Here is a 25,483-nt window from a genome sequence, read left to right as displayed (position 1 = left end):
CAGCTATCTTCTAACCAAATGTTTTGTTTTCAATTTCTCCTGTCCTTTTTTATTTTTGTAATGATTTATCTTGTCTGTGTGTGAGTGCAGCATTCCTCTGATAGAGCATATGACTCTTAGTATGAGCAAATTGCAATGAATGTGAGTGTGTTCCATTGAGTACCATGAATCTTCAGGATGTATGAGATGGGTGGAAAATTGAATTTCCTGGCTTTTTGTGAAATACTTCATGTTAGAGCTATGATGACAGGATACTACTGTTCCTTACCCTTCTCTCTTACTTTTACAGGAAAATGTGCTGTGTTGTCGTTCAAGGACTTCCTGTCTTGTAGACCAACCGAGATCTCTGAAAATGATGTTCTACTCTGTGAGAGCCGCTACAATGAAAGTGACAAACAGATGAAAAAATTTAAAGGGCTTAAGAGGTTTTCACTCTCTGCAAAAGTAGTGGATGATGAAATTTACTACTTTAGGTAAAATATGATTGGGGAAAAAAAAACATTTTTTAAATTTACTATTCAAAATTGCAACAGGTAAGGGAGGATCAAATCAGGCTGATCACAAATACTTAAAAATAATCTCAGCTGCTGTCTTCACATTTCACTTTCCTCCTGTCCACTGAACTCTAATTTTCACTCCAAGCTTTGGTAAAAGCTGTTCTGTTCTCAAAGGGCCAGTCCTCCTGGGATCTACACAAAATAATATGGTGTGATCTTGCCATGCAAAGATGTCAGAGCGAAGCCCAAATATCCTCTCAATTGATGGACATTATTATCAAGAAGGAATATTCATTGTTACTTTGTTTCCTAGTTTGGGTAGACAGACACACACCAGTTCTGCTAGAGCTAGCCAGCTAAAAAGAGCAGTGTAGCTGGGGGTAGTGTGGGCAGCAGCTTGGGCTGGACTCCCAAGTACATACCCAGGGGGGTCAGGCGGGTTTGTGCTCAGATAGCTAGTCCAAGCTGGCGCCTGGGCTATCCCCGGGTACACTGCTATTTTTAGTGCACTAGCTCAAGCAAAGCTAGCACATGTCTGAGTACAAACCCACCTGACCTGAGTACATACTCAGGCAGCTTGCCCATGCTGCTACCCATGCTATCCCCATATACAAGCACACAAGCTTGAGCAGAGCTAGCATGTGTCTGTCTACCCAAGGTGGGAAACATGCTCCCAGCTGCCGTGCAGGCATACCTCAGAATAAGGGTGGAGATGCAGAGGATGTATTTTTTCTTTTTCTTTTTCTTTTCCTCAGAAAACCCATAGTTCCTCAGAAGGAGCCATCACCACTACTAGAGAAAAAAATTCAGCAGCTAGAAGCAAAATTTGCTGAATTGGAAGGGGGTGACGAGGATATTGAAGAAATGGCAGAAGAAGAAGGTGAAATCATCGAAGCACCTTCTATGCCTCAGCTTCAGACTCCACTGGCTAGTGAACTGGATATAATGCCATACACTCCACCACAGGTAAAAATGCCTCTTAAAAAATCTTGAATGGTATACCAGTTAGTATTCTCCACCCCAGACCTAACAAGAAAATAAAACAAAAGTGTAATTATATCCACTGAGGAGGTTTATATTTAATCTTAACAGCCAATGGAATAATTTTTCAGAACACTTCTACGTTCTAATTTGGTATGCATTGCTGCACTGTTGTAGCACAATTAAATCATTGTTAAGGAATACGTTCAAATGGGGAGACAATTAGAGCAAGTTTACACTATTGTGTGAATAGTGTGAAGAATTCTATAAAACTTGATGGTAGGAAGCAAGCAGAATTACGGTGGTGGGATGGGAGAAAATGTCCCTCTCCCCCGCCCCTCCACTAAAATGGCCTGGTGGGTGGGTGGGTGGGTGTTGACTGAACTCCTGGTACTCTCAATTTACATGAACATAATAGAGATTTGAAGCTTTTTTTATACCAAAAAAATAGCATAATTTTCAAAAGTAACTTTTGATATTTGTGTGCTCAGCTGATTTCTAATAACCCAAATATTCACAACTAGTAATTTTCAGTGCCCAAAGAGGCTTATTTTTCAAAGGATAGATGCTCAGTGTTTTCTAGAAGGGTATCTAGAAAACACTGAGCATCTATCCTTTGAAAAATAAGCTAGCTTTGGGCACTGAAAATTACTATTTGGGTTATTAGACACTAATTTCAATCTGTGAATTAAGACTTTAGAATAAAAAGTGTTGAAAGGAAAATGGTGAGAACTTCAAGTCTCTTGTTATTCCTGTTAGAAAACAATAAAGTTTTATATAACTCTCTAAAAACCTGATAAATGGGAAAAGGAATGAGCAGAGTCTTTGGTGAGTGGAGAAAGGTATGTGGCTAATAGATGGAATCAACTGTCACTGGATGTTGGAAAGAGGAGTGGGTAGAATTATGAATTCCTACGTGGCTTGCTTAAACCTAAACTTCTGGAAGGTGGGCAGTACATCTGATGTATTCTTTCTGTATAAAGTTGGGGGGGAGGGATAGCTCAGTGGTTTGAGCATTGGCCTGCCAAACCCGGGGTTGTGAGTTCAATCCTTGAGGGGGCCATTTGGGGAACTGGGGTAAAAATCTGGGGAGATTGGTCCTGCTTTGAGCAGGGGGTTGGACTAGATGACCTCCTGAGGTCCCTTCCAACCCTAATATTCTATGATTCTACTTTTCAGTCTTCACAGTGTTGAACTCACTAGGTCATTTTCTCATTTTAAGACTTGTAAATGTGAAAGCTGCTGATCAATCCTGCAAAAATATGTGTATTTGGTGATTATCATACATCAGTATATGGGTGAATGAAGTGATAGGAAACTGGTAATTAAATAGACTAAAGTAATGAAAAAAGATAATTTTTCTAAATTAAAATGTGAACATTATCAGGAGCATGACCACTGCCGAAAGCAATACAGTCGGGGACCAAGGGACATGGATGATGACACCAGAGTGCTTTTTGCACTTTTGACTCCGATCATGCTCTCCCTTGTGCTGATCTGCTGTTGCTGCAATCCCTCCTTCCCCCTGTTCCAAGCTCTTCAACCCCCTCTCATCCCATCCCCACCTGTGTCTTCCCATTTAGCTAATTCCCTTAATCCTCCACGCTGGGATTTAAATAAAACAAAACAAACAAACAGTGTGGAAAAATAGCAAAAATTTACCGGTGATTATGCCATAAAAACTAACAAAAGGAAAAGACATTGAACTTGATAAGAAAGTTGCCACCAAACTTTGCCTTTAGTGTAGCACAAATGAACAGTTTAAAGAAATGACAAAAGATCTTCATCCTTCATGTATGCTCCTAGATAGATTTAACCTCACAGGTCCACTATTAGGTGTTGCAAGTGAAGAATCAGAGGAAAATCGAAGGGGAAACTGAAAAGAATCAGTGTTAACATTAATGCACGATGGTTGGATGAACATGAGAAATAACCTAATTATGAACTCCCAGAAAGTACTCGGTGCTCATGAGTCTGTCTGAAAAGAAAGCTGCAAAATATTGTGTTCAAGTTAGTGTTCAGCATACTACTTAGAAGTTGCTAAGAAAGAAGTAACACATAACACAGTGCCAAAGTGCACAAAGAAATTCTTCCACAGCCAACATCAACTTCATAATTGGTTGGTTGAAAAAGGATTGATATCTCAGCTTTCAATGTACATCTTTTAGCACTTTCAGGAAGATTGTCTCTGGGTTTTTTTCTATCCCGGTGCCCTAAACATGTGGAATTTTTCATGAAAGGACTTTGATCAAAACTTAGAAATTATTTTATACAGCAAAGGTCTCTAGAGAAAAGCAGTAAACTTATCAAATCTACTGACGCTGGTTCTGGAGGTGCTTGACAGATTACAAGTGGACGCTATTTGTCCCTGTCAGAGTTTCAGTGAAAATGTGGCTTTATGAAATGAACAACAAAGAACTAGACCCACACAACAACAAATTTTAATAAATAAATCAGACAAAACGTGGAACCTTTCCATTATTAGCAAACATAATTGATGCAAATTATAATGGTTGTCAGTTGAGCATAGAATAGGGAGAAAAAGCTGAAAAATGACATTGGAACTAGAAGATCTAGATGTGGCCTAGATATGTGGGTCTAGAGCGAGAACTGAGTAAAAGATGATCCCATGTTATGGGCCTTAGTGACTGAGTAGGTGGATGGGTGCTGTTGAGTGACTGAAAATTTGGGAAGAAGGAAGGACTTGTGGGGGTGTACTTATAGCTCAGAGTTGGCCATACAAGTTTGCCCAACATACACAACGAGATGTCGGAATGACATGCCAGAAAGAAGGAACCAGATGTAGGACTGAACGAAGGATCAGAAGAAAGACAGATTTGTTAGTCATCAACAGAAGGGGTATGTCTATATTGCATCTGCGAGCCGGGTAGACAGATGTGCTAGTTCTGCTCTAGGTAGTGCACTAAAAATAGCAGTGTGGCCATAGTGGCACAGGTGGTGACTGGAGCTAGCCTCCAAAGCATGTACCTAGGGCAGGAGTGGGCAAACTATGACCTGCGGACCGGATCTGGACCATCAGGGCATTGGATCCAGCCCACGGGATTGTCATCCCCATGGTGCCACGGGCCCTGTGCCACTTCTGAAAGCAGCCGGCACCACGTCCATGCAGCCCTTGGGGCAGGGAGGCAGAGGGCTCCATGTGCTGCCCTTGCCTATAGGCACTGCCCTCCCCCTGCAGCTCCCATTGGCTGGGGACGGGGAACCGTGGTCAACGGGAACTTTGGGGGAGGTACCTGTAGGGGAGGCACTGCGCGGAGCCCTCTGCCTCCCCTCATCCCAGGGGCCGCAGGGACGTGGTGCTGGCCGCTTCTGGGAGCGACACGGGGCCAGGGCAGGCAGGGAGCCTGTTTTAGCCCTGCTGTGCGCTGCTACCACCCTGGAGCTGCTCCAGATAAGCGGCACCGGGCCACAGCCCACACCCCGAACCCCTCCTACACCCCAATCCCCTGCCCTGAGCCCTCTGCCACACCTGCACCCCTCCTGCACCCCAACCCCCTTCCCTGAGCCCCCTGCTGCACCCCAACCCCTTGCCCTGAGCCCCCTGCCGCATCCCTCCTGCACCCCAACCCCCTGCCCTGAGCCACTTCCTGCACACCGCCCCCCCCACACACACACACCCTCCCGCACCCCAGCCCTATGTTCATGGCCCTGAATGCAGTTTCCCCACCCAGATGTGGCCCTTGGGCCAAAACGTTTGCCTGCCCCTGACCTAGGGGGTTGGGCAGACTTTTACTTGGGCAGCTAGCCTGAACTGCTACCCATGTCACCATGGCTGCATTGCTGTTTTTAGCTTGCTAGCTCTGGTAGAACTAGCCATGTCTGTTTACCGACTCTGGGAAGCGTGCTCCCAGCTGCTGTGCAGACGCAGCCAAAAATGATTGTCTAAGTTGTGTGAATGGAGAAAATCATTCAGTGATAAAGAGTAGAGGGAGGAAAGGAAAGGGGGCAAAGGAGACTACGAAAGGAAAGGAGGAAGATCTACCAAACAAGACAAGGAAAAGCGTATTTAGAGAGAGATGAAGTTGGGAAAGCCAAGGAGGAAAGGTAGAAATAATTTTAGTAAAACCCATAACCATAAATACAATGTGTTTACTCAAATTGTATCTGGAGCGCAGACATTTATGGAATGGGGTTTGAGATATAATGAAATTGCACTTATTATCTTACCTTACCATACCATTTTGACTACTTTAATCAGTTTGCTGAGTCACAGCCCATATCTTATTAATCTTTCTTGGTCTAGAACAGTGATTTTCAACCTCTTTTCATTTGAAGACCCCTAAAAAATTTTGAATGGAGGTGCAGACCCTTTTAGAAATCTTAGATATAGTCGGCAGACCCCCATGAGTCCGTGGACGACAGGTTGAAAACCACTCATCTAGAAAGTCCTTTTGCTCAGCTTGGAATGATATTTGTTCTCTCAATCAGAATATTTCCAAATTTCAGTTGTGAGGTCAGCATAATATATGGAAAAGTTAAAAGCCAGTGAAATTGTTTTTTCCCCCATGTGCCTCATACAATTGTATAGTTTTATAAAGCGAGCTGTGAGTTTGAGACCTGACATCTCTTTGAGGGCTGCAAGGAAGGGCAGCTGTTTAATAAATACTACTGAAGCACAGGAAATGTTGATGCTTTAACCATTTTTAAAGACTTTTGTATCTTGTGACGATTCCATTGTATATTTGTGGTTATAATCCATTTTTCTTACAGTCCACTCCAAAGTCTGCCAAGGGCAGCACAAAGAAGGAGGGATCAAAAAGGAAGATCAACATGAGTGGGTATATCCTATTTAGCAGTGAGATGAGAGCTGTGATTAAAGCTCAGCATCCAGACTATTCCTTTGGAGAGCTCAGCAGGCTTGTAGGAACTGAATGGAGAAACTTGGAAGCAACCAAGAAAGCAGAATATGAAGGTAAATGAAAACTAAAGTAACATATACTCGGTCTGCTTTTTCCTTTCTGTAGAGATGCAATAATTTTATTCAGATAAGTTTAATTATTAAAGAAGAATGTCTTGTTTGTAGCTTCATACGTGGAAAGGTTTAAATAAATGTTCATGGTAATGAACTGTAGGAGTGAAATAGAAAATATCTTAGTATAATTTAATTATATAGTGCAGCATATGAACACTGTACTTTAGAAGTACACAAGTGTGTCTCTGCCACAAAGTATTTTTGATTGAACACAGAGACACACAAAACAAGGAAAGGACTCAGAAGTGGATGGGTATGGAGATAACATTGCTGGAGTGGAAGTTGGGAGGGAAACCTGCTCAGGAGTCATTTGAGGAAGTGATGATTTAAAGAGGATTGGAAGAAGGCAAGCGAGAGAGCTTTGTGAACAAGGAGGGGGGGGCTGTTCAAAGCATGGGAAGCAGGTAAGAAGGCATGAAACATACTGGAAAAAGAAGTCTTTTGCTTAATTAAAATTGGGCTAAAATAAAGTAGGAAAAAAATAATAAAATAAAAATTCAGGATACCTAATCCGTTACAATGCTGGGAATATAATATTTTCAATCTTAGAATTGTCCAAGAGTTGTAACTGATTTTGTTGAAATATCCTATTTCCTAAACGAATCCTAGAATGTTCTATAGACCAAAGAGTCCAGGCAGAAAAGTACTCCATAAAAGTTTTCTTTTCTTACCTGATATTGGTCTTTGGAACTTTTTAATCAAACTCAAATCACAAGCGACACTCTTCAAGAGATCCCTGCCTGAGTACAGATAAACCATCATTTAAATCTCTTCTGTTGGTATTCACTATTGCTGCTATAGTTAAGAATGTGTCAGCATTTCCATTATAAAGCACAAATTATAGAAGTATATAACACTACTGTTATAATTAAAAAATTACTTGGTGCAGGAAACTAGCATATAAAGTTTTGGCTTTAGAACAAATATTACTTAACTTTTTTTAAGTTATAAGTTTGCTTTTTCTTAAAGTGTTTTGTTGGCATGCTCATAACTCAAAAGCAGTTTTGGTTTTCAGACTAAATTTGCATGACATCACTCCCCCCCCCCCCTTGGATTTTCCATAGCATCTCTTTGCAGTGGTAGAGCGTAATGAGGCTCCATTTAGTCATTTGCAGGTTATCTGTTGCAAACTTCATAAAGGAAATAGTAATGCTGTTACATCATGAATGTACCATAGAGTATATTTTTCCTATGCTGTAGTTTGTTTATACATCACCATAGGTATGCATGGCACCTTATAGGAGAGAAATGTCCTTTCTTATGTCCTTCCTCTCAAGAACAGTAGGATGGTTAGCATGTTTAAAACATTCTAATTAGAGAAGCTAGATTATTTGCTTTTCCAGCAGAGTACACAACTGTAATACAGTGGTAGCAGCAATGCCCACTATAGTTAAGGTTGCATAAGTAGTTCCATTTTAGTCATCTTATTTTACTTGCTTACAACTTTCCAAAGCTTGCAATTTAAACTTGAACTTTGCCAGACTTGGTCCCTGCCCAAAGTTAGATTTTTTTTATTTTTATTTTTTTTTGCGGAGAGTGGCGGGAGGAAGCTCACGACATCTGACCTGATTTGCTTAGAGTATGTGTGGGTGGGAGAAAATATATTCCTTCCATTATGAAAACACACAACATTCTTGCAAGTGCGAGTGTGGACACTGCAATGGAGGATAGAAAGATGAAATTTGGTGTGATTTTTACACCTCAGTATTTTTCAGTGTTATGGTGAAAATTGGTTTGGATTTGGCTGAGGTTGACCCATTGAAAAAGGAACCTTGCATATGTGGGGTATAAGTTGTACAATTTTTAGCAATATTCAAGCACAAGTAGACTCATTGCACATGTCTGCATGGCTAACTTAGCTGTACTGCAAATAATTTTGTAAATATGTACTATGAATGAGGCAAAGACTCATTGTAAGGAAAAATGAAGTTCAAGCAGAGGGGCATCTTCCTGCCTTATAAATTGTGTTGGATAGGTCATTCCAGTGTTTCAAACCCTGGTCTGAAGGATTTGGGATTGGAGTCACTGAACTTTATAGTGAATCCCAGCTGAACTTTTCTAAGTCTGTGCACCTTTATTGCGCTGCTGTGACAATGTTGTAAGTTTCATCTGTTAGATCTGTGCCAGTTGTGACATCAGTAGACAGATTTTACGTAGCATTGCCCTGTGTTAGGTAGGTCACAGTCCTATTTCAAGACTCAGCATTCCAAAGTTGAAGTTACTAGCATTATGGTCGAATAGAAAAATTAACAGTAATTTAGCAGAGTGTCTAAGGGGCTTCTTCTATCTGATCATTTTTTAACTGGCCAAAACTAAAGGAGAGTCTGAACAGCTGGGTCTGTCTTTTCTCCAAATTCTTTAATCACTCTGAAGAGGAGTGTCCACTTTCCTACTTTGGCATCTCCCCTTAAATGGCTTGTGTTCTCTGTTCTCAATTATATATGTGTTGCCAGTAATAAATTTAGGAGTTCCTATGCGTCGTCATCCCTTCCTGAAATGATTGGTGAAAACACGGAAGGAAATGCCTAGAAGAAATGGAACTGGTCTTTCAGTGTATTTATATACTTCTAGAGGTTGCACAAACAAGTTACCCATGAAACACAATTGTATGAAAGGCTTTTAGACTTCTGTGCTGGTAAAAGCTAGTGTTTTAGAAGCATATAACATTTAATCTCGTTGCTGAACTTCTTAGCTTCATTTGACACTTTATTGCTGTTTTTAGTAACAATTTTCATCTTTCACCAACTTCAAGAAAACTTTTAGTCCCACCATTCAGTGCTGTTAAAATCAACAGAGGTATATGCTGCATTCATTTATTCTTTGTTGCTTCTCATTGCTTCAGTAGGATATAATATTCAGAGAAAACAAATCAGTAACTTGCATGCCCAAAAAGCACCTTGCATGGGCATTTGGAATACCCCTTTTTTCCATGTAAAATTGTCTTCTTATCAGAGTCCTGTGCAGTCAAGCTTTTATTCTTATAGTAGTAGTGAAGAAACTTGATCTAGGTACCAGTCAGATTCACAATACTAAGGACACACATGCTTCTACAGAGCAGCACAATTTGAGTTAGACATCTGTAGCTAAAAAGGAAATGACTATAAGGGAACTGTGATGGGGAAAGGGAGAAGTCAGAAGGAGAGGCAGAGGAACTATTTTTGGTCCATCCATCTGCTGCTTGTTATGTTCTAAAACACTAAGGACCTATCTACACTAGGGAAGTCTTGCAAGAATTTTGCTACCACTGTTTCAACTCCACCAGTAGTATGGACATGGGGAGCCCTAATGTAGATGGGCCACTGATTGCCACTTGCATTTTAAACACTCTTACTATCTCATCTTGCTTGGGACAAGTCTAACCGACAAAGTGCTTAAAATGCCAGCAGCTACTGGTGGCACATCTACACGAGAGCTCCCAACATTGCTACTGCTGGCTTAGCTGAGCCAGTGGTATGAAAAGTGGGAAAGTTTTGCCCAGTTTTCCTAGTGTGGACCGGGCCTAGTGCTGGACTGCTGCTATCATGTTGGTAACACTGGTGTTATGATCAATCTGTTCTTTGACTTTTTAAAATTAACTTTTTAATCAAATAAAACTTCACATTTTTAAAACTTGATGGAATATTTTTCATGATAGGTTCTCTAAAAGTTTTAGCTGGAGCCAAATGAATCAAATTATATGCTGTATGAGTAGAATAATCTGTTCTATTTTATATTAGACTAAACTATGCCAGTGTTTTAATAGTCCTCTTTAATGAACAGATAATATTTTGAAATTCTGGGTTACAAAACAGAACTGAAAATCTAAAATACTTTTACAGAGCGGGCAGCTAAAGTTGCTGAGCAGCAGGAGAGAGAGCGAGCAGCACAGCAACAGCAGCAGAATTCCTCCCCCCGGGCAGGCACTCCTGTCGGGGCTCTTATGGGGGTGGTGCCGCCACCAACACCAATGGGAATGCTCAATCAGCAGTTGACACCTGTTGCAGGTAAAAAGTAGGAGCTATGACCATTTTTTCCTCATCCACTTTATCAAACCCCTTCATAACTCTGAACGCTTCTCTTGGGTCACTTTATTCCTACTGAAGAAAAAGCTCAGCCTCTTCAGCCTTTCTTCATAATAAATATACTTAAACTTGAAATTATCCTGATTTTTTCCCCCCCATTACCCTCTCCAGTAGTTAATATTCTTCTGAAAAAGGCTGTAAAATAGGTTCCTCCTTACGCAGTAGAGCTGCTCCCTGTTTGTATTCCATCATCTGTGTTCACTCTACTTATTAAAGGAAATGCTTACTCCTGTTAGTACTGCAAAGGGAAGTGAGCTGGATTTCTTCTAGTGCATGCATCATCAATGGAAGTGTTAAGTAGGTTCCATTTGAAATCTTTTATTGTTGGTGACATGTGAGACTGAAAAATCCAGCCTGACTTTCAGATTCCAGGATGAGTTTGCAGATTTGGCAGCTAAAAAGGTTATTTTGCTTATAAACAGAAAAGGCTTGATCTGGGATAATTGAGACAATAAATATGAAATCCCACATTGCCATTTTTACCAAGTCACTTCACAGAATAGAACTGCATTTTGAGGGCTTTTTCCACAAATCTGTACTATCTGGTGTTGTGATTAGCAGTCATATCCCAACTGAATTCAGTAGGACTATGTCAGTCCTAGGATTAGGTCCTAAGGCTGGGCAAAGCCCTAGAGAATGTATTAAGGGAACCCATCCTACATTGGCAGGGGTATGTATTAGGTCTTTTCCTTCTCCAATATCTAATTCTGTCACAGATTGATTAAAAAGATCACGTTAGTTTAGTCAAGTTCTAAAAATAGTGCTTTGTACATACAATTAAAAGTATATTTTATCTCTCCCTTACTGCATTTGAGTTGCTCCATTTGTTCTCAGTTTTGTTTTTTAGGCTGCAGCCATACTTTAAGCTGACAGCTTGAAGTTGTATTTTCTGTTATGACCTCTAAATTCCTCTCTGGTCAATAGGTTGCATGGATGTTCAATTAAATACATGTTTCTTATTTGGCTTATGATATCCAGACTGCAAAGCATTTGTTTACACTAAATTGAATTTTTCTGTTGTTATCCCAATCCTGTGAAAAAATTCAGGTAGTTCTCTGAAATTCTCTGAGTCTGATTGTTCATTTTTTATGTTCAGTTGTTATACCTTTAGCAGATTTTGCTGTCTTACATTTTGATATTCTCTTCTAAATCATTTGTATATGTTCTAAACAAGAGTTCCCCACTACCACCTTTATTTTACCTTGAGAATATCTTATATAAGCAAGAAAAGCTACAAATTTCAGCCTCTCATGTCTTTATACTGACCATCAATTTAACATTTTTTCAGGGAGTCTTTTTTTCATAGCTAGTAATGCCCTTGTGAAACCTTTACAAATGCTTTGTGAGAAATCTAAGTTCTGCACATAATTTTCACTGTTTACTTTATCTCTTGTGGTGAGTTCTTCAGACACAAAGACCATCCTCTCATGATTCAGACTGATAGAAATGAATTTCCAGAGTGTCTCTTCACTATATCATGCAAAATACTTCTAAATATTTTCCTTATAACTGATAATGGAGTCATCCACTTCCCAGTCTCCAGGAATCTTTTGTTTGAAAATGTCTGAATAAATAAATTGAGATTTCACTTATTTCTTCCTCAACCTTTAAGCCAGTGATGAGGTAATAGAAAAATTAAGGGCTGCATATATTCAGTTCTGTTACTTTCATCTGGATTAAATAACCCTGTGGGACTAGTTGCAGGACTTTTGTTCAGCGTCTGAGGCTGAGAAATCCTAGCACTTTCTAAGATACACATTTAGGGAACAAATCTCTTGTCGTGTAAAATTATATATACAAGAGCTTCTGTAAATGTGGCTTATATGGAAAATGGGGGAAGGTACAGTTCAGAAGATGTAAACAGCTATCCAAGGGGCCAAAAAAAAAAGGGTTACCAATTAGATTTATTTTTACTAACTAAAACTGTAGTGGAAACTGCACATTGAGATATTAAAAGTGGTCACATAAACCATGAGTTGGACTACTGGAACCAATCCTTAATGCAGATTTCACTACAGTATATTAAGTCAATCAGCTATTGAGTAAGTATTCCATGCAGCATATGTACAAATAAATGTTTGTAATTGAAAGGAAAGTTTTTAAAAGATTCACGTGTCTGACTTGAAGATCTTACTACAAGCTGGTGTAGTAGAACTTTTTAGCTACTTTGGGACCACTTTCTATACTGAGATTTTTGTCTGTGAGTTTAATTTTTTAAAATAAAAATGTGCATTGAAATATATTGATAAATTCAAAGAGACCAGTTTAAAAATATTTGAAATCGACATCTATTACAATTTAAATGTTGAGCTAAATTTCTTGTTCGCCTAAAGAAACTTATATTGCGAGTGGGACCAAACCGTTATTTGTTGATTGTTGGCTTCACTTGAAACATGAAAAAAAGTTGATGTTTCTCAGATCCATCACAATGTTTTCTGAGCAAGCTGCTAGTTATTTTTCAGCTACAAATACCCTTTGCTCCTGAACACCCAATAGTTCTATTTGAGAGTGGTCAATCAGAGCTATTGAGAGTTATCAATTGGTCTTAATCCAGAAAACTCTGCATTCTTAAAGTTAACTTTTTATAGATTGTTCATTGTCAGTGTAATGGAGACTCTGGAGGTGATTTCTCAGTGTGCACTGTAGATTCTCCAATATTTCGCATATTTAGTCCCATCTCCTGTTCTTTAGAATCTTCTCCGATCCTCAGTTGTCTTTTCATAGTATTACAAACACCTTTCCTTAGCTCTCTGACAACATACCATGCAAAATTAACAAACTTCAAGGGACTGGAAACAGCAAGTTAAAATTCTAGGGCTTAATAAACACAATACAGACCTTTCACGTGGCCTTTCAGGTTAGCTTACTGACTTGGGTCTTCCTCACTCCCAGTAGATTGAGATTGTTAGCAGATGGTCCAGTATATTCTTCATTGTATCTTTTTCTTTATTATGAGGCCTAGGAAGCATCAGAAGTCAAATTCTGCCTTGATTTTTATTCACCATATAAATCAACTGACTTCAGTGGGATTGCATGGGATGAAGGTTGATATGGCCCAGCACATCCAGAGCTATCAGATTTTTAATTTCCACTTAAATACACCTCTGCCCCAATATAACACGGTCCTCGGGAGCCAAAAAATCTTACCACGTTATAGGTGAAACCATGTTATATCAGGGTAACGGTGGCGTAGCGGTGGCAGGGCTCTGACAGGGATTTAAAGAACCTGGGGCTCCTGCCATTGTGTGAAGCCCCAGGCCCTTTAAATCTCCGCCCGAGCACCACTGCGGGATATAACGCAGTAAAGCAGCCCCTCCCCCCGGAGCGCTGCTTTACTGCGTTATATCTGAATTCGTGTTATATCGGGTCACATTATATCTGGGTAGAGGTGTATTTGCTCAGGTTGAATAGAAGGTAATTAAAAAAAAAAAAAAACCACGCCACTACATTGAGTTAAAGAGCATGCATTATAAATAACCTTGATAGATTAATTCTACATGCGTACCACAGAAAAATAGTTAGAGAATTTTATATATTGCAATTAAGTTTGGCCACAGAGCTATCCCACAGAGTGTGGATGTGCATAAATTGATGTACTGAGTGTTGTGCTGTTAATTTGAATATGAATGGCAGAACTTTAATCCTGTGTTAAAACTGTTCACATTAGAAACATTTAATTGTGGCTGAATTTATTCTTTGTGTTAATTTGTATTTGAACATTCAGCATTTTTTGCCCCATGAGAACATTACAAATACACTAAATACTAATTCATACAAAGTATAGCATTTCATATTTATAACTTTTATTTTAATTTTTGTTCATTCTTGCAAGATACTAATTGTAGTATTGTCCTGCTGTACTAAAGGTGCTTATTTGTGGGTAGTGCATGTCTTATTATTTAGATCATATTGCATGTTATTGATGCATGTTTGAAATTTGTTGTGTCCTTCAAGGCATGATAGGTGGCTATCCGCCAGTGCTGCCACCTTTGCAGGGCCCAGTTGATGGCATTGTTAGCATGGGCAGCATGCAGCCACTTCACCCTGGGGTGCCCCCACCCCACCAACTTCCGCCAGGTATGCCAGGCATCCCAGGCATCCCACCACCGGGTAAGAATGTCCACATTCACTCATTATTTCATCTTCATGTTCTCACAGTTTAACCAGTTGTTACAGAAGTTATCTGAAACTTGTTTGTTTGTAGCTTAACTGCTTGACTGTTGCTGAATGTTCCAGGTATGTCTAACTGTAACATATGTGCCATGCTGCTGAATATACCAGGTATATCCCAATTGTCCATTGAGCTTAATGGAATGTTAATAAATATTGGCAGAACAACATATATAGGGAACAAGCAACAAAAGATTTACCTGGTGAAATATGACTAGTCAAAATCATGTTATTTGGGCATGTTTATCAGTAGCTTCAAACCCTGAAAGCAGCGTAGTTCTTATCCTTGTATTTCAATAGAATGTACAATATTTTTTTACTAGGGTCATAGGTGGGATTTCTTGTTGCCAGTGCCTGGTGGAAATCCGTTGTATCTGTGCATTGTTATTTTTTTTAAATTATATTCAAAGTCAGTTTAAATCCACACAACTGACTAAATCTCTCTGTGTATTAGCAGTAGGTCAGATAATCAATTACATATACATATGATAAGATTAGAAATTGTCATTGTTATTTATTCACCAAATATAAAAGTGGAAGGCAATCCTCACCCTTACTTTGCAATCTATAAAATGGCCAGTCACAGGGCTAATTATAAAATCTTACAAGTTAGTATAAAATAGCCTTCAGTGCTAGTGAGTCAACAATATGTTATGTCCCAGAACTGGTAAGAAGGTTCATTTGAAGTACGTGTTGGTGAAGGGAATCAATCACAGTCAAAATCTTCATTGACAAAGAACACCATTTTTCCCCATTTGTCTTTATTTTCACCTTTAAAATTTAAATTTTTGAGCAGAGCAAAAGATGAATGGTTATATTTTAGGAAAGCGGGGGAAATGCAATGTATAGATAGTGCCGTTGTCTCATTCATGCTCTGGGACTGCTGGCCACTACCCTCTTTTATCCTCTGTACTGCTGCTCCTTTCCCCTTCTGCTCCCCGCAACATTACTCCAATGCTGCCATTTAAAATGTCGCACACATTCAGCAGTTAAGCTGTTAATCTATATCTTGTATAAGGTATCTTGTTTGCCTTTTATTTTCCATTTGCAACTACAGTAGATGTTTACCTGAAGTCCTATTAACATGGTTATGTAATTGAATGTAAGTGGTTTAAAGAAAAACTCAGTCAGTATTAGATATGCAACCTGCATCCCAAACTGGTGTGCAAGATTCACATTAACTTCATAACATTAATGGGTTTAGTACCATAGTTTGTTGATAGACTGCAAGATACAGCTGCATCTCCTGCTCACCAAGTCAGTGAAATTTAAGAGCTGGTGGTAGTAGTATAAAGGTTTGGTGGTGCCGCACTGTGCCAGGTTGGTGTGTACCTTTTAAGAGGTCAGTTCGTTATCACAACTGGAGAAATGAGCATTATAGGTTCAGCATTTTAGAACTGAGAAGGTAGAGATTCAAGGAAGAAATAATAGACCTTGGACTGAAGGATCCTCAGAATCTCATCTGGAACAGTGTAGAGTGAGGGAGGGGCCATTCTTAGGTGCTGGAAGAGGAGAGGTTTCTTCCATTTCCACCCCTCAAAATTCCCTAACATATCACACTATTTGCATTAGAAGAATTCTTACCTGTTACTCTATTTTTGTTACTGAAAATACATTTGAAACAGGGATGTCATGAGTTTGAAAATTAGCTCAATTTATGCTTAAGAATAAATACCAATGAAAAATTGCCCTGGCACATGTTTTAAAATCAACTTCAATCACTGATGTAGAACACTGCATGCAGATTACATCTGGTAAAATATATGCATACATTTTCAACTTCAAAATTAATTATATTTGATTATGACAAGATGAAGCAGTGACACAAATAGAAAGAACAGCATCAAGAGCAACTTTCATTAATCTGTTCAGGTCCAGTCATCTTCATGTAAAATATCACGAACCAGATAGCTCTCAATTAGGTTTGTAAATTCATCTTTGACTGTGACTTACCTGGTCTGTTCCCTGGTGCACTTCATGTAATAGGGAAAACGTGTAAAATATTTATCCAAATAATTGGAAATGCTTTATCATATGTAATTTCCAAAGTTAAAAAATAAGTGGCTAACATTAATCTGTTTTACTCTTAAGACTATGTAAACTAATCCTGTCACTTCAGTGTTAAGCAATGTTAAATTGCTTTTTTTATTAGAAGATTAATATAGTACAGTAGCATTAAAAAGAAGGAATTGCATGGTTTTGCTGCTGCTTGAACACATTTTATAATGTTGAACGTAGGGAAAATGTTGGATGTCACTGAATGGAACAAATCTATATTTCTTTTTCTTTTAATTATTAAAAAAGGGATGGGATGATTGCTTTCAAATAAGAGATGTATAGTTTGAATGGTGAGATTTAGTCAGACAATAACTGTGCAACTGGCAAAATGGAAACCAGAATAGAATCTCTTTTAAATTATTTTTTTTAAAAAGCATGTGGGGGTGGGGAAAGAGAGTTTTAAACTGAGCAGTCTGCATCTCAGAATCATGCCTTTTTTAAATCTAGAAACTTCCTTTTAAAAGCAGTGTTGTATCATTATAGTGAATAAAATTAATTTCAATAGTAAAGATATGATATTCAGTTAGATAATGATGCCAAATCTTTATAAAAGACAAAATGGCATTGGTCATTGAGATGAAATAAGACTCATTTTGTTTGTATTTTAAAATGTAGGTGTTATAGGCCAAAGCGTTTCTTCCATGGTAGGCACTCCGGCACCAGGAGGAAGTCCTTTTGGACAGCCGGTAAGTAGTTTACATTCTTTAAGAAACTTTAAAGGTCATATTCCATTATATTCTCTGAGTTAATATTGACCCAGTGTCTCCACAGTGTGCTAGTGAGTGCTATGATGCAGTTTGTCTTTCAAATGAGATGTAAAATCAGGGCATTTCTGGCCACTTATGGTCATTGAAGATCCCATAGGCAGAGTATTTGTTTTTCTTGGCCAGATTCTAACTTGTTTAATTTAATTCTACTTAACAAAGTGCCCTCTGCAATTTAAATTAGGCAGTATTCTTTTTTTCCTGTCCTAATTGATGTGAGTCATTTTTGTGCACTGTGTAATTGCTGATAACCTATATTTTTCTTATTTGTTTGTGAGAAGATTCCTTGCTCTGTTTCTAAACCATCAATAAACAGGCTGCACTTCCTTTATTTCTTCAAAAACTCATAAAACCAATAGACACTATCTGGTTCTTCAACAATCAGGTCAGATTCTGTTGATGATCAAATGTTCCTTCTCATTGATTAGTATAAGCCAATTGTTTGTTGGCCATCCAATTCATTAGACTAATTCTAACATTTTAGAGGGGAAATGATTTTGGACTTCTAGAATTATTTTGAATCTGTGAGCCAGTCAGAAGATCGTAAAGTGCATATGCAACCTGATTGGTTAACATTGTTCCAGAACTCAGTATTGTTGACCTTTTAAGGAGATAAATAATGAAAACTTACTGTCATATGGATTTTAACCAATCATGAACTATGATTTTCTTACATGCAATAGTGATTCTTGCGTGATGATGATTGTTGTTTATATTGTGGAAGTGCTCAGGGTCCCCAAAGAGGATCAGGGCCCCATTGTGTGGTACAGCTACATAAGATGATATAAATCCTGCTCCTAAGCTTACCATCTAGTTTAAGAAAACAAATACTAGAAAGTGCCTAACTCTGACAGTCCCTGTACCTGTGCACCTCATTGAAAAAACAGGGAGCTCTGTTTTGTGGAGGTTTCACCTGAAAATCTTTTTCTTTTTCATACATTGAGTTGCCTGTGCCTAAGTCTCAACTGGTATTCATTCTGATGCTGAATTAAGAGACTAGCCTCTTGCACATCTTGTGGGGGACATGTGTTTATCTGAGTATTTCTTGACATTCTTTGGAAACCATATAAATGCCACCCTTTGGTAGGTATGGGGTTAAAACAGGAAAGTCTTCACACGGCCTTTTACCTGGTTACGTTTTTACATGGAGATCTGTGCAGCTGAACAAAAAAAGGTGCTCACTCTCATGTCATTTGTCATTTCAGATGGGATTGCTTGGGCCACCTGGCCAGCAGGCACCACCTCCATACCCTGGTCAAAGCCAAGCAAGTCAGCAGGTTATACAGCAGCCCACAACTCCAATGTTTGTCTCCCCTCCACCAAAGACACAGAGGCTTCTTCATTCTGAGGCCTACCTGAAATATATTGAGGGGCTTAGTGCTGAATCAAACAGTATTAGCAAGTGGGACCAGACCCTTTCAGGTAAGGCTTCTACACTAAAGTAAGACATTGGGAGATAGAATACATTTTTTATTTATTTTTTATCTGTATTTATACTGGTTATCACAGTCCTGTCTCGGTAACCAGTTACAAAAGCAATTGTAGATTAAAAAGGAGATTTGTTGACACTTTAAAAAGTGCAGCAGGAAATACTCAGCTGAATAAACACAAAACTTATTTGTCCATGCTACTTCTATTAAAGTTAATGGAAGTCAGATGACTATATTCACACTCAGCATCCTTAAAATATAGCTTGAAATCACGAGGGGAAAAAAAGGTTCCTTAACGGTCAGTTTTTACTGTTTTGGCTCCTGTAATAACAAGATGACAGCGTCCCTTTAAGGATGCACTGTTGACTGCAGAAATATTAATTGACTGTACATTGAGGTAAAGCATGAAAGAAAATTCAGCACTGCTGTTTACATTAAACTCAGCAAAAGCAGGCAATACAGTTTTTTGCTAATTCCAGGTGCCATTGTGAAATGCTGCAACGTCTTGTTTTAACAAGAATTTAAAGAGTTTCTTTGTTTAATTTACATTTTAAAAAAATATTAGATGTTGCTGCAATGCTCAAGATTACATAAATATTTTATTTGAGATAATGTGTTGTTTGTGGAGGGTGACGTATTGATTTAAGGCCCTGATCCTGGAGATTGGATCTGCACAGGCCTGATTTCAGCAGCCATACAAATCTTTATCATTGAAGTAAGTGTGAATCTCCCCACACAGATCTAGTGGCAGGATCTGAAACTAAAATTGCTACCAATGGATTGTTGTATACTGATTGTCAGAATTGTGGATCTAACTGAGAACTTGTTAAAAACCTAAAATTTTGATTAATTTTTAATTAAACTAAAAGGATACTACGTGATCAGAATGTTTCTGCTATAGTAAATTAGCAGCATTTAAAGTATAGATCTTTTTGCCTATTCACTGGACATTAGTGCAGGGGATGGCAATGTCAGATTCTTCATGCAGCTTCCATATTGCCTGTTTTGGCTTTGTAACATGAGCAATTGCTTGATAAGGACTGAGGAGATTATTATGATTGTTAGTGTAGTTGATCTATGAATCACAAATCAAATATGAGCTATAGATTCAGTGATTGAGGCAGTTGTTTTTGCCATCAAGTCTCCAAAGGTTTTTGAATGTATAACAGTTTAATAAAAGTTTATTATAAAAACAAGTTTAGTATAACAAAGTTTTGGAATAAAAATATTAGCATACAAGTTTAATAAAAAATTTATTCAACTAATTCAGTCCCAGCAACAGAGCACAAGTGTATCCCTCTCTGTTTCTCCAACATTGTTATTTTACATTTTAAAATAGGTAAAGAAGGCTTGTACAGAAACAGAAGGTATTTTAATAAAACTATGGATCATTTAATAATAAAATACATGCATGCAACCATAACAAAAATTAAGGATATAAGATGAGCATACCAAAACTCAGTAAACTAATTCCTTTATTTTAAAAGTGTAAGAAAGAATAAATTTAAATGTCTGTATATTCTTGAGGGACTGGAGATGCGGGGGTGGGGGGAAAGGAAAGACGTATTGTAGAATTGTATTCCATGTTATTCCAATATGATGGGAAATCTTGGAGGGGAGGCAGGCAAACCAGGTTAAAAAGAGGCATGAGGTAATTAGGCTGTTCCTTAATTTTTCAGCACGAAGACGCGATGTACATCTATCCAAAGAACAAGAGAGCCGTCTTCCTTCACACTGGTTGAAAAGTAAAGGGGCCCATACCACAATGGCAGATGCACTGTGGCGTCTTCGAGACTTGATGCTACGAGACACCCTTAATATCCGTCAAGCATACAATATAGAAAATGTTTAATCGCATACATTGCTTTCTTCTTTAATACCAACATATAAAGAGTTTTGTGGAACAATAGCTGTTTTAGTTAATGGCTGGGGAGAGATAACCAACAATAATTTTTATTGCATTTTGCTGTACATTGCAAGACCATTTTTATATAAGGACACTTTTAATAAGCATCTTTGACTTTGTTATATTAAGTTGACTTTATCAAATACACAAACTTTTGCATATGTTCCCTTTGTTTAAAAGGCAATTTCATATTTGATTATAAGTGTAGTCAAGGTCCATCTTTCTTGTACTTATTACTGAGAATCTAATGCCATCAGTTTTTTGTATAAAAAAGAGAAAAAAGCAAAACAAATAAGTGTTTACAAATTAGTTTGAAAAATACAATGGAATGTGAAATTAGTCATAGTTTACCTCATAGAAGAATGTGTGTCCATGTGCTTGTGTGTGTTAACCACTTCCAGCAGAAATACCAGTGGGATGTGAACTGAAAGGCTTTATGTAACTAAAGGTAAAGGGTGCGTCAACATTAGCAACAATTGGATCTGTGATTAACCACCAGCGCAGCTTCACTGATAGTAGCAACAGTGGAAGTACTAGTGTAGAAAGGACACAGATGTGCTTACTGCTGTGTTGTCCAACTGTGTCCAATTATTTGATGGTGTCAACAATGGCCATTGAGATCCCAGATCAGTAACAGAATACACGTACAAACTGAACCACAAATAAATGCATTGGAAAGGTGAAATGCTTTATCTGCCAAGACCTGCATTCAAGGTTCTGTGACATCACTTACACATATAGCAGAGTAGGGAGCTGCATTCCTTGCATGGGTTTAGGTTCATTAATATTTGCTAGAGAAATGCAGAACTTTGACTTAATTTAGGTCTTGGAAGGTAAATAAAAGAGGGGGAAAGACTGCAACTGATTAATTTTAAAATGATTTTAAAATCGATATATGTTCTGTTAATGATTTGGTACTGTGAGAGATTTTTGTATACTTTTTTTTTTTTAAGTGTTTCAGTTCACTATAATGAAAGTATTGTAGTATAGCTGGAGAGAAATTTAACACATCATTCTAGCTTTAAAATAAAATACTACAGTGTGTGTAAAATCAACACAATGTATACCAGGGTTTATAGGTAGGAGAAAATAGGTTGCTTGCATTGCAACTTTTTTCTTCCTAATCACTAGGTACGTATGGTGTGTTCTATTCACATTTCAGGGCTGTGACTTCCTTCTGTTCAGAACTTGCCAGACAGTTAAAAACAAATTAACAAACAAGCTTTTTGACTGCAAAGTTGTTTATCAGAGCCAAATACTTTTATAATACTTAATTTTTTTTAAATGATTTTGATATGCAGCAAACAAAAAAAAACGGGAAAGCAAAATTACTTACATCTTCTACTAGGGTGATCACTGAAACATGTATCCAAAAGAACCAATCTGCTGATATTTTCTCATCTAACGGAGTGAAATAGTCATCATGTGGAAATGTATTTTAAAAAGCACTGGAATAGAAAAGTCTTCCTTGAGCACAATGTGCATATTTTCACTTTAAAATAGTCAACATTTTGGTGCCTAGTTCAGTGACATGCTTTGTAGTGATGAGGAAAATGTGATGTGCAAGTATAAATTGTGATTGATCTTACACTATTTGTTAAATTTTTCAGTGATTACAGGAAACATTCTTTCATATTTTCTGGTAGTCATTTAAAGATCCAGGTCTTCAGACGTGATACTAATATGATGGAAAGGAAAACACTATGGAGCGAGAGAGAAGTGATTTGTAAATTTGAGCCCTACCAGTAATAGGACTATGGCACATATACTTTTTATTTAATTTAACGCCATTTGTAAACAACCAACTCTAAATTTAAATTTAATGTAAAACATTTTGCAAATATATTAAACCTCCACAATGTACAGTATCATTTTAATGTACATTTAAATGACCATAAGCTTTGCAGATTTTAGCAACAAAAACAGGACATTGAGCTGAATCAGATAGGCAGCAAGTCCTGATTTTTGAGTATTTAGAACCATCATGAACTGTATCACTACAATCAGATTCTCTTATTGCTAGACATTAACAAAATTACACCAAAGAGCCTGGATTTAATTTTAGTTAAGTTATTTTTTATTTATTTTTAATTTTTCTTTTGGGCACTGGATGGGACTCCCTTTGGAATCTATAAATCTCAGATCTTTAATTTGTCAGAAAGGTCAGTGTTGAGCAACCTGCAGCACTGCCTCTTTCCCACTGTAGGGAGCCTTCGCCGCTCCTCCTAGCCCAAGAGCAAGAGATTGGAACTGTAAACCAAATCCTGGGTCTCCTGCATGGCAGTGCAGAGCACTACCATGAGGCCACTAGGCTGGCCCTAATCAATTATATTAAACTTTTTATTTATTTCAAAATCATGTCTCTGTATATTGCGGGCATTTCAGTGGAGAATGCAGTAAAATTTAGGATTTACAGTTTGATGGCTACAATCTAGAATTATTTTCTAACTCTGAATGGTTAAAAAGACATGCCTCTCTTTGGGAGTATTTGAACCCATAATTTGTATTTCACCATGATTTACTGTATTGGCATAAATGAAATTTTCATATTTAAAAAAAAAAAGGATGCATGGGAAATGGTTGGCTTCTGTGAGAGTAAAAAATAGATTAATTTAGAATCTGTATTTTAGTAAACTACCTGGAGGCCGTTAATTGTTCATCTTCTCTTCCCCAGTCCTCCCCCCTAATCTTTCCTTCAAGAGAAAACTTACTGTTTGTGTAAAAATTTTAAAGTTGGTGTTGGTGACTTTTCAGCATATGTTTTCGGACCTGGTTAATCCATGTTTGGTTTTTCCTTACATCTGTGTACCCAAAAAGTTAGTGATAACCAGGCTTATAAAATGTATGTACCATCAATTTGTTTGAGGCTTTTTAATTTGAATAAAAATAGTTTGCAAAGTGATTTGGATTAACCAGGTTTGATTGTCCCATGAAGACTTTTGTTAAAATTTTATTTCAAGCAGCTCTGACTGTTGCAAATCCAGATTTTATCAAGACTTTGGGGGAGAAGGTGTGTGTAGTTCTTTTTGTTTTAAGAATCAGTAGAAAACAGCATTCAGATTGTCTTCTACACAGTATGAAATCCCTGGCCTGTACTGCCAAGGACAGTGATGCTGAACGATACGGATCCAATATTGAGCCATGTCGGATATGACCTTTAGATCAGTAAGAACTGAAGAGCAGTCACCAAAAGAAGCAAACCAGTGGTGATTGGCATGGTAAGATTTAAACCAACCCAGGCTGTCATAACACAAACTGGCAGTATAAAAGAAAAAAAATCCCATGATTCCAATATTTGTGTGTGCATTCATACTGAGAATAAAGAGCAGGCTTCTAATTAGATTCTAGAAGTAGGCCCGATTCAGGACTGCTTCTTATATATTTGGGAATTAAGCCAAATTTAGAATACTAATGGTGAAAAAAGCACAGTCTGTCTGTAAACCTGATATTCAAAGAACTTTACCTAACATTTGAAATTGCAATTAAAAATGAGGATGGAAATGTTTTCTAGTTTTATTTTTAAAAAAAAAATACAGGGGCTCCTATTTAAGGATCTCTAAGTGTCTCGCATAAATTGGAAACAGAAATCACGTCAAATAGCCAGCAGGACACACAATGTGATGTTTTTAAGTAACTGAATTAACAAAAGTTAATGGTTCTCAAGAGAGGAAACATTTCTTCTCAAGAAACGTAATGTCTGTCAACTTTTTAAATGGCCCTTCACAGCAAAGTGCCACAGGGGCCTGTACAATCCATTTGAGCAGGAAATTTCCCAAACTTCATACTGTTTCTGCTTGAAAACTCAGTTCTTATATTCCTACTATTTATGCTATTTGCCATCAAGTCTAATTTAGATCTTAATGATACAGTGGAGCAAAATTACTGCTGACATTAGTGGGCCCAGATGAACTGTAGAGCTGTGGCTGCTTCAACCAGTGCTGAATTTGATTCACTGTCTCATTATTAAAGCAGAGCTGGCAGCACTACCTACAGTTAAGGTTGCCCAGCACTTTTGCAAGACCCTGTTTTCAGTTACTTTGTCAGACTTTTTGCTTATTGTGCATATAAAGATCGTTCCAAGGGTGCAGTCACACATCAGGCTCCTTCAAGGCTTTTTCTTCAAGGTACTGGACTACTCCCCGGAATGCATGGAAGATCAAATGAGGGTTTTGGGACAGGTAATCAACTCTTTAAAATGGTGGTCAGCCCAGATCAGCATCCACTAGGGCATGCCAATGAGTCTTCTAGATCATTTGATGCTCACAATCAACGCCAGCCTGGAAGGCTGGTGAGCATACTTGGGGTCCCAAACAGCTCAAGGCATCTGGAACCCAGAGGAAAGGACCTACAGCATAAGCCTCCCAGAACTAAGACCAGTCAAGCTGGTGCTACGATGGTTCCAGTCCAGCCTAGAAGGAAACTTAAGTCCTGATTCAGGTCCTATAACATGACCACGGTTGCTTATGTGAACAACCTAGGGAGGAACAAGCCCTGTTTTTTGGACCTGATAGAGCTGAAATTAGGACTACTGCTACAGCTCCTAAAGAGACAGGTCATCCTCTCACAAAGTCCTCTTCTTCAGTCATACCCAAACTAGCTGCACCTAATAGCCTTGTTATTGAA

General features: G+C 38.1%; 1 protein-coding gene across 11 annotated transcripts in view; it reads left to right on the top strand.

Moving 5' to 3' along the window:
* Positions 1–23,762, top strand: part of PBRM1 (polybromo 1) — an 87,299-nt gene extending 63,537 nt beyond the window's left edge. For 4 of the 11 annotated variants that reach the window (XM_039482350.1, XM_039482352.1, XM_039482353.1 and 1 more), the window contains exons 24-31: positions 290–473; positions 1,253–1,463; positions 6,210–6,411; positions 10,290–10,454; positions 14,487–14,642; positions 17,376–17,446; positions 18,730–18,946; positions 20,634–20,806. In XM_039482350.1, coding sequence (XP_039338284.1) covers positions 290–473; positions 1,253–1,463; positions 6,210–6,411; positions 10,290–10,454; positions 14,487–14,642; positions 17,376–17,446; positions 18,730–18,946; positions 20,634–20,806 — 1,379 coding nt within the window. Of the gene's footprint in view, positions 1–289; positions 474–1,252; positions 1,464–6,209; positions 6,412–10,289; positions 10,455–14,486; positions 14,643–17,375; positions 17,447–18,729; positions 18,947–20,633 lie in introns of all 11 variants that reach the window. The other 7 variants (XM_039482354.1, XM_039482349.1, XM_039482357.1 and 4 more) reach the window with 5 other exon arrangements.
* The last annotated feature ends 1,721 nt before the right edge of the window (positions 23,763–25,483 follow it).

Source organism: Mauremys reevesii, linkage group 7, assembly GCF_016161935.1.
Source record: "Mauremys reevesii isolate NIE-2019 linkage group 7, ASM1616193v1, whole genome shotgun sequence".
Lineage (NCBI taxonomy): Eukaryota > Metazoa > Chordata > Testudines > Geoemydidae > Mauremys > Mauremys reevesii.
Note: the sequence above shows the minus strand (reverse complement) of the source record. Positions and strands in the feature narration are given on the sequence as shown.